Source organism: Chiloscyllium plagiosum, chromosome 2, assembly GCF_004010195.1.
Source record: "Chiloscyllium plagiosum isolate BGI_BamShark_2017 chromosome 2, ASM401019v2, whole genome shotgun sequence".
NCBI classification, from domain to species: domain Eukaryota; kingdom Metazoa; phylum Chordata; class Chondrichthyes; order Orectolobiformes; family Hemiscylliidae; genus Chiloscyllium; species Chiloscyllium plagiosum.
This window is the reverse complement of record NC_057711.1, coordinates 89,407,085-89,419,849: the sequence shown is the minus strand read 5'-3', so window position 1 is coordinate 89,419,849 and position 12,765 is coordinate 89,407,085. Positions and strand designations below refer to the sequence as shown.

Below are 12,765 nucleotides of genomic sequence, written 5' to 3'. Positions count from 1 at the left end.
CCTTCTAAACCTTTCCTAACCATGTATTTGACCAAATGCCTTTTAAATATTATTAATGTACCTACCTTAACCACTTCTGCTCATTACACATGCATATCACGCTCTGTGTTAAAAGGTTACCCCTCTGGTTTCATTTTATTCTTTCCCCTCTAACCTGAAACTGATACCCTCTAGTCCTTGATTCCCCAACCCTGAGAAAAAGACTGAGTGCATTCACCCTATCCATGCCTCTCATGATCTTACACACTTGTATAAGATTCCCACCCCGTCTCCTACACTCTAAAGTAAAACCTCCGAGCTTGTCCAACCTCTCCCTATAACTTGGGCCGTTGAGTCATGGCAACATCCTTGTAAATTTTTTTCTGTACTCTTTGCAATTTAATAACTTCCTTCATATAGCAAGGTGACCAAAACTGATCACAATACCTCAAGTGTGGCCTCACCAATGTCCTTTAAGTTTCCAACTTCTATACTCAATGCACAGACTGATGAAGGCCAGTGTACCAAAAGCCGCCTTCACTGCCCTGTGTACCTGTGCCTACGCTTTCAGAGAACAATTCACCTGAACTCCAAGGTCCCTCTGTTCAACTACATTCCTTAAGGCCCTACCATTCACCATGATTTGACTTTCCAAAATGCAAGACCTCCCACTTATCTATATTAAACTCCATTGCCATTTCTCGGCCCACTTCCCCTGATCAAGGTCCTGCGACAATTTCTGAGAAACTTCCTCACTGTCCACGATACCTCTTATTTTAGTGTCATCTGCAAACTTACTAATCAAGCCTTGTACATTCTCATCCAAATCACTGATATAGATAACAAACAGCAATGGGCCCACCACCCACCCAAGGCTCACCTCTAGTCCATGCCTGATGAAGAGCTCATGCCCAAAACATCAACTCTCCTGTTCCTCGGATACTGCCTGAGCTGCTTTGCCTTTCCAGGGCCACTCTTTTCAACTCTTGACTCTCTAGCATCTGCAGTCCTCACTTTTTTCATAGGCCTCCAGTCCAACAGGCATCTTTTCACTATTACCCCTCTGTTTCCTACCATCCTACCTGCCCAAAATATTCACAGAAAATTTTATCATGTGAACTGATATTTAAATTATTATGTCACTTTGTATTTAAAGCAATCTGAAAGACAACATCAACAAGCAGATGAGATGGGTTCTGTTTTGTAATAGATCCATTTTTATAGTGTGCAGAGTAGACATCATTAGAACGCTGAGTTTCAGAATCAAACGTTTAATCATCTTTAAAGGAGCCTACATATATTGAGTCAACAAATTTACTTATGGAAAATAACCAAAAGCAGCAAATCTGAATCATATTTAATAGTTAATTTTTAACCTATAAATGTTACTTTCATTTACATTGAACTTCTTGAATTATTACAACTAAATGAGATTTTGAAAGGAAGTGTTTCAACAACTATCCATCTTATGAAAAAGGCAGTTCGGAATACATTCTACATTAATTTACTTATAATAAAACCTATCCTTAAAGTAAAATTCACAGTTTTGCAAAATCGAGACAGTGTTTATTGCCTTTGTAAATCAAGTAAATGGAGTTATAGATCAGCAGGCAGTTCCTTATATCATCAATTACCTCAAGTTGCATTACAGCTTTGTTTAAAAAAAAGAGCAAGAATAATGGTGCCTTCCATAATATTGCTAAACAAAAATTGATTTTTACAGATAACTTTACGGTTTACTTTTTAGAACAAAAATCAAACATTAATTACAGTTCCACCTTTTTGAAACAGCTGGTGCACTTACATAATATTGTTCGCAGAAAGGAATTTTTTCGTAAGTGGACATCCATATCACAAACTTGGAAGATGCCCAAACCCCAGTCACAATCCTGAACCAGTTTTTAAAAAATATTTAGGCACCAGCAGCATGCTGAAACCTGTCTTGGATTGCTTTTGCTATTCCATAACTAGCTCATCCTCTTTACCAGGTACTTCATTGCAGATTACAGGAAAAGAAGGAAAAGGGAACAGTAATAAACAAGAAGAATGAAAAAAAAACACATTATTTGGTGTGATGTTTCTATAGAAAGAAAAATAAATTAGCATTTGCTTCCCATAAAGCAGACTGAACTGCCCACAGGAGTATTTGATACTTTTTGTAAATTGTCATTTCGTGAATCCACCCTCAGCGCAATTGAGCCAGCTTTACAAGCTTTATTTATGTTGTCAAAATATCTATCAACTATTAAAAAACTAAATAATTATTAAATACTGTGAGCCAACTCTTCTGTATCAGTAAACAAAAGTTGCAGGCAGGCCTATGAGTAATTCCCAAGTAGCTGGGAATTGCCCTAGAAGTCAAAACTTTCAATGGGTAATTAACTGGTGTTCAGAAGTCTCTAGATAAAGTCAACAGCTCCGAGTCAGAGGTGGAGACTTCAAAGGATTCCAACTACGTTAACTCGATTGTTACCTAGGAAAAATTTGGATTAAAGCCTACTGTAACTTGAGTAATTATTAACTTTACCCAACCAACAATCTCAACCCTGTGCACTCCTCCCACCTGGAAACCCCATGACACCTGACATCTTACCCCTCGTGCATATTGACATTGGACCCAAAGACCCGCTCCCATCCCCCATAACCTATTGATTAAACCAGCCTAAAACAACTCTCTTCCCCCTATCCAACCAATACTAAGCATGCATACACTTACTTATCATCCTATTACCTCCACACAAGCACCCAAGGACCCTTCTACTACTTGCACCCCTCATCCACATGCCACCTTACATCTTCACTTACCTCATTTACTTTCTCTCAGCTGCTGTCAAATTGCTTCAGGATTAAAATCTAATAATACTGCAGCTGGTATTGAAAAATGGGTGGGTGTAATGGCAATACTGATCTACTCTGCTGTTGGTTGCATTGTACCTTTGTCCAGTCTCTAGACAGCATTTGACCCCAGAAATTCACATGGAGTGCTCCTCTAAAGGTAAGTTTTTTTTTGCACGATCATGGTCAGCAATAGGATTTCTGAGCCTGATTTGAAATTCTGGGCCTACATTAAATTGTAGTAAATACATCAGAGTGACAGTTAACCAGTGTTTTCATGAATAGTTAGCCTATCACAAGTTTTTGGAAAATGCAAAACTTGCTGGAAACTCAAACACGAAAACAACATGCTTATCAGACTGTTAGCTTAAAAACAAAGGTGTGAACATGTTTATTCCTTATTGAAAGTAAGGAAAGTAGGATTTGTACGATTTCAATTTGTTTTTGTTTTTTACGTTTTTTCCTAACTCTTCCTCACCTCGACTGAAGGTTTGGAGTCCCTCACCATTTTACAGATGAATGACCTCCAGTAACTCATTAATTGGCAATTATTTACATGATGTTGAGCATAGGCAGACTATACAATTGAGACGAATAGCACCTTGCCCACTTCTGGTTTATTTACTATCTACACCCTTCCACATCTGGTTAGGGTCACCAAATAAGGGCAAGGTGACGGCATTTTGATAATGTTCTTGGACTGGTATTCCAGAGGTCCAGGCTGTTTGTGGGAACATGGGTCCAAATCCTACCAGGCAACTATTACAATTTAAATTCCAATAACAAAGCTAGCCATAATAGTGGTGACTATGAAATCATTCCAATTTTTCTAACGACTCATCTGGTTCACCGACATCTTTTGCGGAAGGAAGTCTGTTGTTGTGTGACTCCATACTCACATACCAATGTGGTTGACTTTTACCTGTTTTCTGAAATGACTCTGAAAGCCACTCAATTCAAGGGCAATTAGCAATGGCAAGAAGTACGGGCATAACTGACAATTCCCACATCCTGTGAAAGAATTAAGCAGCAGCAGCAGAAACTTTTGTTGATCTTTCCCCTACCTAACCAATGGATGTTAATACCTTTGGATATTATATTAGCTAACTCAGCACAGATTAGCACTAAACTGGACACAATAGTTGTTATTGCTCAGACACAAAACATAGGGCCTGAACGTGCTCAGTATGTGAAATCTGAGATTCATTCCCAGTGTTTGTCTACTTGAAATACAGAGGAGGAGCAGAAATTTGGCCAGGTTTTGTCCGAAGCCATCATGGCAGCCTGTTTAGAGTGAAATCTCCACCCATTATTAGTTGCTAGGTCTGGCAATTGCCTCATCTCTGGAAAGTGTTATTCTGAGCAGCTGGTTCAACCAGACATTCCAACCTTGCTGAGATATTTTTTGGCACAAAGGTGATCTAGTATATTACTCGATCACAACAAAATGTGCTTGGATAAACTACCACAATTCAACGTCCGTACAGCATACAAATTAAGAGTCCTCCGTACAAAATGAAATAGCTTGTCAGCTAAAGAGAAAAGACAGCACCTTAATGATGAAACAACCCTTGGACAAACCAGATCATTATGTCTTCAAATAAATCAATGTTTAACAACACCACATACCCCACACTAACCTGGAAACTGAACAGACTTCTCATAGAAAATTTTTACAATAATTGAGAAAAATTGAGAGTTGTTCCAGATTCAGAGTTCACTGAAATTACTATTTTAAATATCATTACCAGTGACAAATGTAAGAATGATTCATTGAGATCAATCAAGTAATGAATCAAGTTTGCATTCCTTATCTTCAAACAATTCCCATAGATGCTGGAGAAATGAAATAAAAACAAAGTTCTGGAGAAACTGAGCAGATCAGGTAGCATCTGCAGAGAGAGACAAACAAAGTTAACACTGAGTTGAAATCTCCCATACTTACATAATTTCTCCAGCACTTTCTATTTCTATTTCATATCTTTTATTTTTACAACTCACCTAACTCCATTGGACCTGTCCTAGATTACCCTGAATATGTCATTGTATCTGTTGTTACATACGAATTAATAAATTCTGACCATTAGACATATTTGGTTTGTTACTAGTGACTATAAAATTTATCTTGTTTCAATGTACAGTACGTAGAATAGTTTAATATTTTGACTCCCATACAAAGCAAATCAAATTTAAACTATAGTTGAGATGAAAAGAGCTTTCAAATCAAAGAAACAAATCAGTGTTATAAGTGTAAGGTGTTTTCAAGACAGTTGTAAATAGCAGCCACTTGGCATTCTCACTTATGAAGACATTCATCACTGGTTGATGTTGATCATGCCTTATATCAGCCTCAGATTTTATTTGGACTAGCTTGCTCCAGCAGATGGGAATAAGCTTGAAATTTTATAAATTGCACATATCATCTCTCTCATAATCTGTCAAATGTATTTTTTGCAGCAGGTGTACGTTAAATCTATAATATCCTATTACCATGGGACTCATGTTACATGCTGTACTTTGTTGAAAGTTGGAATTTGGATGGTTTCCAAAAATAGTAACAGCATTCTGCAAACATGAAGTGAGAGGCAAGTGTTCATGAATTGTCAAAACTTTGAATAAAGTTAGATTGAATGTTGCCTAAATGTAGGTCCTTAGGGACATGATGGTATGGAAGATGGGCAAAGAAAATTGAATTAATAAAAAAAGTTTAACTTCCTGTTTGCTACTCACTTTGGAAAATAAAATGTCCCTGCTGTTTTCCAATTTAAATGGCAGATAACAAGTTGCATAGTCTCTTGTCATGGGTTGGGTATGCAGAGTAAAGAGTGCAGCCAATGTACAATTATTGAAACATCATATGTGTTCTTATCATTCTTCAGCAATTAAAAACGTGCGCGTTTCAATCGACTTTTGATGCATTATGTTTTCAAGCTGATTTTGCAGCTGTATGTTTTGAAAGTTAAAAACAAAATTAGCAACTTTTGAAGCTAGTTCTGTTTTCTGCAATTCTGCAGAGCTAACCAAAGCAAAACTGCTTTGCAATTCAGTGTTTATTTTTATACAAACTTAAAGCTTCAGATGTATAACTGATAGAAGCAAGCTTTAAATGACATGAAAGCTGTCTTAACGTGTTTTAACAACCACAATAAAGCTGCTAAAACAGTTTGAAATAGCAACAGCAGAAGAAAGAAGGCAAATTTGGAATATTAAACAATGCATCACAAAAGATGATGGTTAGGTTGAAGTCTCAGAATTTGCATGTTATTCAAACTTTTATCAATTATGCTTTCATGAGCTATCTGCTATTTTACTCCAACCCTGCATATGTCCAAAGTTATTAAAGTTTAAATTTGCATAAGAATTTTCTAAATACCCTATATGTGAGGGCAAATTCATATTTCTGCAGTTTTTACTTATCAATTAGAAAGTCTTGTAGCTTAAAGGTTTCCTAAAATCACAACTGAAGCAAATCTTTACCAAGGGAATTAGTCATGTTCTAACTAAGCATAATAGGGTTTGGAATTAATTAGCGTTAAGTGAAGTTTATTCAGGACATAAACAAAAAGTTAGTCATGTGGACTGAACACTGTTTTTGATATCACAAGGGATAAATGGAATACAGCAAACTTTGTTTTAACTGACACCTTATGAACTAGCATTCTTGATGACCAGCAAAAACTATATACCTCAAATATCACAAAGTTTACTGCATTATTCTGTCCAATTATTGTTTTTTAATGTATTTAAATATACTTTTTAATGGTGACACAAAATATCAACAATTCTGAGTCAATTTCTCCATAAATACCACGATCTATCATGATGTACAAGTAGTCAGCTAAGGGTCCAAATGAGAAGGCTCTCAGCCAGTAAGTTTTATTTAAGGCAGAGTTGCATTATTATTTGTTATTTATGGTGTAAATAAAGTATAACTGTGAAGTGTGTTATATTTTTTGTTACTTAGTGTGTATTTTTATATGGATTATGTGGACGTCTTGATTATCTGGAATACTTGATTAACTTGCCAACAACCAGTGTACACCTCAACCCATAGGTGCTGGTTACTAAACTGTTTGCTGTATTTTAATTTACTGAACAATGGATTTTTGCAAAGATTGTGCTACAGCTTTTGCTGTTCAAGTTATTCAGAGACAGGGGTGAAGGTTTTGTCATGCACTTATCCTCCATACAGATTAATACCATTAGCAAATTCTATAGTGTACATATTCAAATAAATCTGAACAAATTAACTGATGTAATTATATAGTTAAATTCAAGGTATGTAATTTGAACTTTTATAAAATTAAAATATCTACTTAGATTTTGGTAAACTATTCAGTATTAGTAGAAAATATCCAAACAGCGTGTAGTATTATAACGAGATGCATCACAAGGACATTGGATAAGCTACTCTGACTTTGAATGACAAAGAGGCTTTGAATGTCATGTCCTGAAAGAATACTTGTTATAATCTGCCAAAGTAGCATTGTGTGCCTCAGTGCTTCTCCACTGGTTCACTTCAAGTTGTGAAGTAACTCTCAACAACAAAAAGATGGATTGTTATGATATAGCTTTGTAATGGGTGTGAATATATAGTTTAATATATATTATATTATTTTCACAGCAATTCTGTAATAATGGTAGCTAGGACTGAGCACTCAAAATGCATTGGGAAAATTCGTCCCCAAAATGCCCAAGAAAATTAAAGCATAAGGGATGACAATTTGGAGAAAAGTTGCCCCTTATGTGAATTTGAGGAGCTGCTTCACCATTCACAGGCTTTTTCTCTCAACTGCTTGTTGCTGATTTGTTCACAAGACTGGATCACTAAATAAATGAGATGGAGAGAATGAAAATGGAGCCCAGAAAACCAAAAAATATCCCTTGAAAATCTCCACAAGAGCACTTGGGAAAGGGGTAATTAGTTGATATCTACTTGCCATCATACTTTCCTGCACGACACACTGTTGCTGTTCTGTCTCAGATCAAACCAGCCTTCTTAAATGGAATCTAGTAGAAAATTGTGAATTTCAAGAAAATGGAAAACTGCACTGTACAAAAGCTGCCTAATTGCAGGAGTTTTTAAACTGAAGTGGGACTGGTGCAAGCTATTGTAAATTTCAAGCTCAGGAATAGGGTAAACTGAGGAATAATTTAGCTTTTGGCTATCTATCATTCTTAACTTGATTTCTTCAATCTATTTAATGTTAACTGATGTTTATCATTGGCTGAAGAATGTTAACTAAACAATTAGATGTTAATTGGATTAATTTCACTTGGTTGATAGAATTTTGCACATTGCATTTTTTCCAAAGAAGGGAACATTCATCTATGGAAGGGCTTTTCACTTGCTCTAAATTTTAATCACTATTTTCTGCACAAAATAGTGGAGAGATAGCTGCAGAAGCATTTTAGTGCAATGAAAATTCACATTCATTCATCTTATTGCTGCTTGACACTCAAAATCAAGAATGGTTTTTGGAAAATTCTGTACTGAATCACCAGATTCTTCTTCTGATTCACAATGTAGAGTCTCTGAAGTTCCTGCATTTTCAGTGTTGGATAGGTTGGAGTTAGACTGTCTCTTGAGCAAGTTTCTCCACGTAGTAACTATAAGAGTGATAGATCACAATATTCACTTTTTTGCAAATTAGATATATCAAACTGCAACATCCATTAGGAATTTCTGTTTTTGTACTCTGTTGCAATTAAGAAACAAAGTAAAACAAAAGTAACTTATCCAGTATTCTAAAGAAACTCAAATGCAGCTTACTGATTTTTTAAAAAAGAAAATAGACCTGTTTGACTGCAACATTATGGTATCATTTCATAATGGTACATTAAACAGATGATAACATATAGCAGATACCTTTCAAATTAATTTATTTGAACAAATTTTCTTTTGCAGATTTTGGACAGATGTTTACTAAAAGTTGAAAATATATATTCTACATTTCACATCAATGGAGAACATAAACTGAGTTAAACTCAGACTAATCCTTTATCACCTGGAGTACAAGTTTACTCCTTGGTTTGGGTGCACATGGGTTCTCAGAACTGCTCTGGAGTCGACTTGCTCTTCACTACAATGGAAACTTTTCCATGTTAGTCCCACATTCAAACTGAATGATGCAAGTCAAGAAGAAGCAATATAGCTAATTTTTTTTTGAAGATTGAGAATACATAGCAGATTAGAGTCTAAAAGATTAACTGAAGTTGAAGTAGTACAAATGGAGCAAAGGAAGAAAGAGGAGAAGGAAAGGAAAAGATCTTATTTTGTATGGTTTTCAGTATTTAGCATTTGTAGTTTACAGCAGACATCACATTTGTTTCAGCATTTGTGTGAGATGCTGTTTAAAGAAAAGCTCACAAAGACCTGACCTTGCCTGCAGTTTAAGGATTTAAACAAATGAAACTCAGTTGGAGATTTTTAAAGAATCTCTACATTAAATGTGTGTAGAAATTAAGTTCAGATTCAGGATGTCACTTAGAGAATATCACTGATGAAGTGCTAACCAGAATTGATCAGAGGGTTCTAAATGACATGATGATGGAAAGACAATGGAGAATGGCATCACACTTATTTTGGCTTCCAGATGTACAGTATATTGTACCAGAGTGGCAGTTCAATGGGCACCACCAGGTGTAAAAAGGGGGTGGTCAAAGAGGACCTAACAAAATACATCTAAGGAAGACCTTCAAAAACAGGACACCAAGTGGGCTAGAGTGAGAGATTTTTATGTACCAGGGCCAGTGGCAGTGTCCTGCTGTGTATTGTTTCCACTGGTCTTGTGTGGGACAAGTCAATTTAATTAAAACTTTTAAATGTTATTAAGGCATCAAGTTAATTCACAACAGAATTATGCTTTTACCTTGCCTGAATGGGTGGCAAGGTGGCTCAGAGTTTGGCACTGCTGCCTTACAGCGCTAGGGATCCAATTTCGATTCCAGCCTCGGGTGATTGTCGATGTGGAATTTGCACATTATCCCAGTGTCTGCATGTGTTTCCTCTGGGTGCTCCAGTTTCCTCCCACAGTCCAAAGATGTGCAGGTTAGGTGAACTGGCCATGCTAAATTGCCCATAGTGTAAAGGGATGTATAGGATAGGTGCATTAGTCAGGAGTAAATGTAGAGTAATAGGGTAGGGGAATGGGTCTGGGTGCGTTACTCTTCGGAGGGTCGATGTGGACTTGTTGGGCTAAATGGCCTGTTTCCCCACTGTAGGGATTCTATGATTGTCTATTAACTACAATGGGTATGTAAGGGTTTTTTTCCTAAATTCCCTTTAGTGCTGAGAGCCTTAAATCACGAGACCCTTACAGTTGTTTCTTTGTAATAATGCTTCTTACTGAAGTTCAACACTGGGCCCAAAACCAATACTGCAAAGAAAAGCCTAATCTCCCTTTAGAGGTGACAACTTAAAAGATCCTTTTGTCGAAGGTTCTGTGGCCCATGCCCTGAATTAGAGCAAATTTTGTTCAACTATGAACTCCATGCTCACATGATTGGTCACTGTTTAGAGCCTCGACTCTGGAATTTTCTGTCTAGTCTTCACTGATCTGCAAACTCACTTCCCTCATTGAAGACTCTCTTTGAAACCTAAGTCTTTGTCTTAAATTTTTGATATTTATCTACTTGTATTTTGCTTTTTATTGGCTCTGCAAAAGCCTTGGCATGTTGCATTATGTTAAAAGAGCTCTATAAATTGTCATATAAAATCCTAGATGTAATGTATTTACAACAAATATGCTAGATTTTACAGTATCTAGACAATTTACATATATAGATCCTACAGCCTCAGTACCCCTGCTAATGAGGGAGAAGTTTGCAAGTAATTTAAACAATTCTAATAGCAGAATGTGTGAGAATTTTATTACATTCCTAATTTGCAGAACTGTGTGCAGGATTGCAATTTAAACAATATCTCACAATTCAAAAGTATAAGTGTCCCATGTATTAAAGCTGCGAAGAAGGTTTAAGTGAAGATTTGATACTACACCATATTTGATATGCACCATATTCTGGTTCACCAGCCTCCAAAAAGGACTGAGAGGTCATGTTATCCAACGAAGTTGTGCTTTCCTCTATCAGATTACACAATGGCTCTTCTGAACACCCTTCAATTGCTCTAAGTTCTTGCTCTAGGGCATTAAGCATTTCCTGATATGCTTTCCTTGCTTCTTCAGTGAGTTCAACCATTTGATGAAATTGATTCTGTTAAGTGAAATATCCAAAAATTTAGGTCAAAATATATATTCTTATCAAGCCATTTTCTGGTTTGACAATAGAGTAAATCTTTTTGTAATCCAGCTACCAGAAATTCACTTTTAAAATTAGCAGAGATTTCAGTTTTGAGAATATTATTCCCCACAGAAAATACGAAACAATACTTTTGACATTATTTTATGATTTTAGTGAATTATCGTCAAATGACCGAATGCTTCAAATAATGCTACATTAAGCAGTTGATTAATTTGATTCCTGATTTACAGAATATGAAGGTGTCCATGAAAGTTCCCCCAATGGACCTTCATCCACAAAGCGACTGAATAATATGATTCTTTGAACAGAAAAGAAATCTTACAAATTCACTCACTTTTATCACCTAAATTTGCATCTGAAAATAGTGACCACTTTATGGTGGTACAGCTTCATTTTAATTTTATCCATCAAAAATTGTCTCACCCCGCTTCAAACCGTCTTACTCTAAAAAAATTTAGCAGCTTTAGTTCAGCATATAAGCTGCTACCCTAACCCTTTAAAAGTTCTGAGAATCTGACAAAACAAAGTTTTTGCGACATTTTTGTTGCACTCATCCTGTAATTGATAACCGACAATGATACCAGCTGTTTGCACGGTACAGTTGACAACATACTTCATACTGATTTATATTTGACCAGTATCCAGCTACCAGAATATTCTGAGCATGCAGACTTTCATGGAGGTAATCACTCAAAGACTGAAAAAAAAAAGAACTGTGGTTTCTGAAAATCTGAAACAAAAAATAGTATGCTGGAGAAATTGCAGAAGTCTGTTGAGAGAAAAGCAGGTAAGGTTGGGTCAGGATTCAAATAATTTACTTTTTTCCAGGCCTGCTAAGTACCTCCAGCACATTTTTGTTACTCGAAAGACATGTTGGTTAGACCTTTAAAATATTCTCTGGAAGATGAACAGATTCTTTGGGCCCTTCTGAAATAAAATTTCCAAACACTTTCTCTGAAGGTATAATGCAGCTGGAACTAACAAATAGTATGAAATATCCCTCTTCCTTAATGCACTTACACCAGAAAATGGCAGTCAGAAATAAGACCTGGCAGTTCCTGTAGATTAAATTTTCTGAACCTTGCTAATATTTCTGACAAACTGAAAGACAACATAAGTCTTTCAACGAGTGTTTGATAGCAATGATATCGGTTGAAGAATACCCAAACTACATTCCAATTGTCTGCATCTCCAATTCAAATCATCCTCAGAGTTCACTGCTGCCTTATGCTCCTGAAACCTCTCCATCTATGTCAACTCCCCAAACACCATTTCACAACAATCCTCTTGACTATTCCACAGCATGTTATCTTGCTGATTCTAATAAAGATGTCTTGTTACAATTGTACAAGTGAGAATGTGTGCACATTTTTGGTCCCCATGTGGTTAGAAAGATATACTTGCATTAGAGGCAGTACAACAAAAATTCAATTTTTTTTAAATTCACTCCTGGAATGTGGGTGCCTCTGGCTGGAGAGCATTCATCACCCCAGTCCTGGTTGGCTTTGAAAAAATGGTGATGAGGTGCCTTCTTGAACCTCTGCAGTCCATGTTCTGTATGTACATTCACAATGCTATTAGGGAGGGACGCAAGGCTGAGTTCAATCAGGCTGATTTTCTCTAGATTGAAAGAATGCATGGTTGACATACAAACATTCTGCAGTGGAATGACAGGATTAAAACTTCAAG

General features: G+C 36.3%; 1 protein-coding gene across 2 annotated transcripts in view; it reads right to left on the bottom strand.

The window, feature by feature from the left end:
• Window positions 1–459: 459 nt before the first annotated feature.
• Window positions 460–12,765, bottom strand: part of LOC122561762 (selenocysteine insertion sequence-binding protein 2-like) — a 48,185-nt gene continuing 35,879 nt past the window's right edge. The window contains exons 5-6 of one of the 2 annotated variants that reach the window (XM_043713885.1): window positions 10,830–11,028; window positions 460–8,424 (exon numbers count right to left, since the gene is read on the bottom strand). In XM_043713885.1, the coding sequence (XP_043569820.1) occupies window positions 8,252–8,424; window positions 10,830–11,028 (372 nt within the window). In that variant the 3' untranslated portion in view covers window positions 460–8,251. Of the gene's footprint in view, window positions 8,425–10,813; window positions 11,029–12,765 lie in introns of both variants that reach the window. The other variant, XM_043713894.1, reaches the window with a different exon arrangement.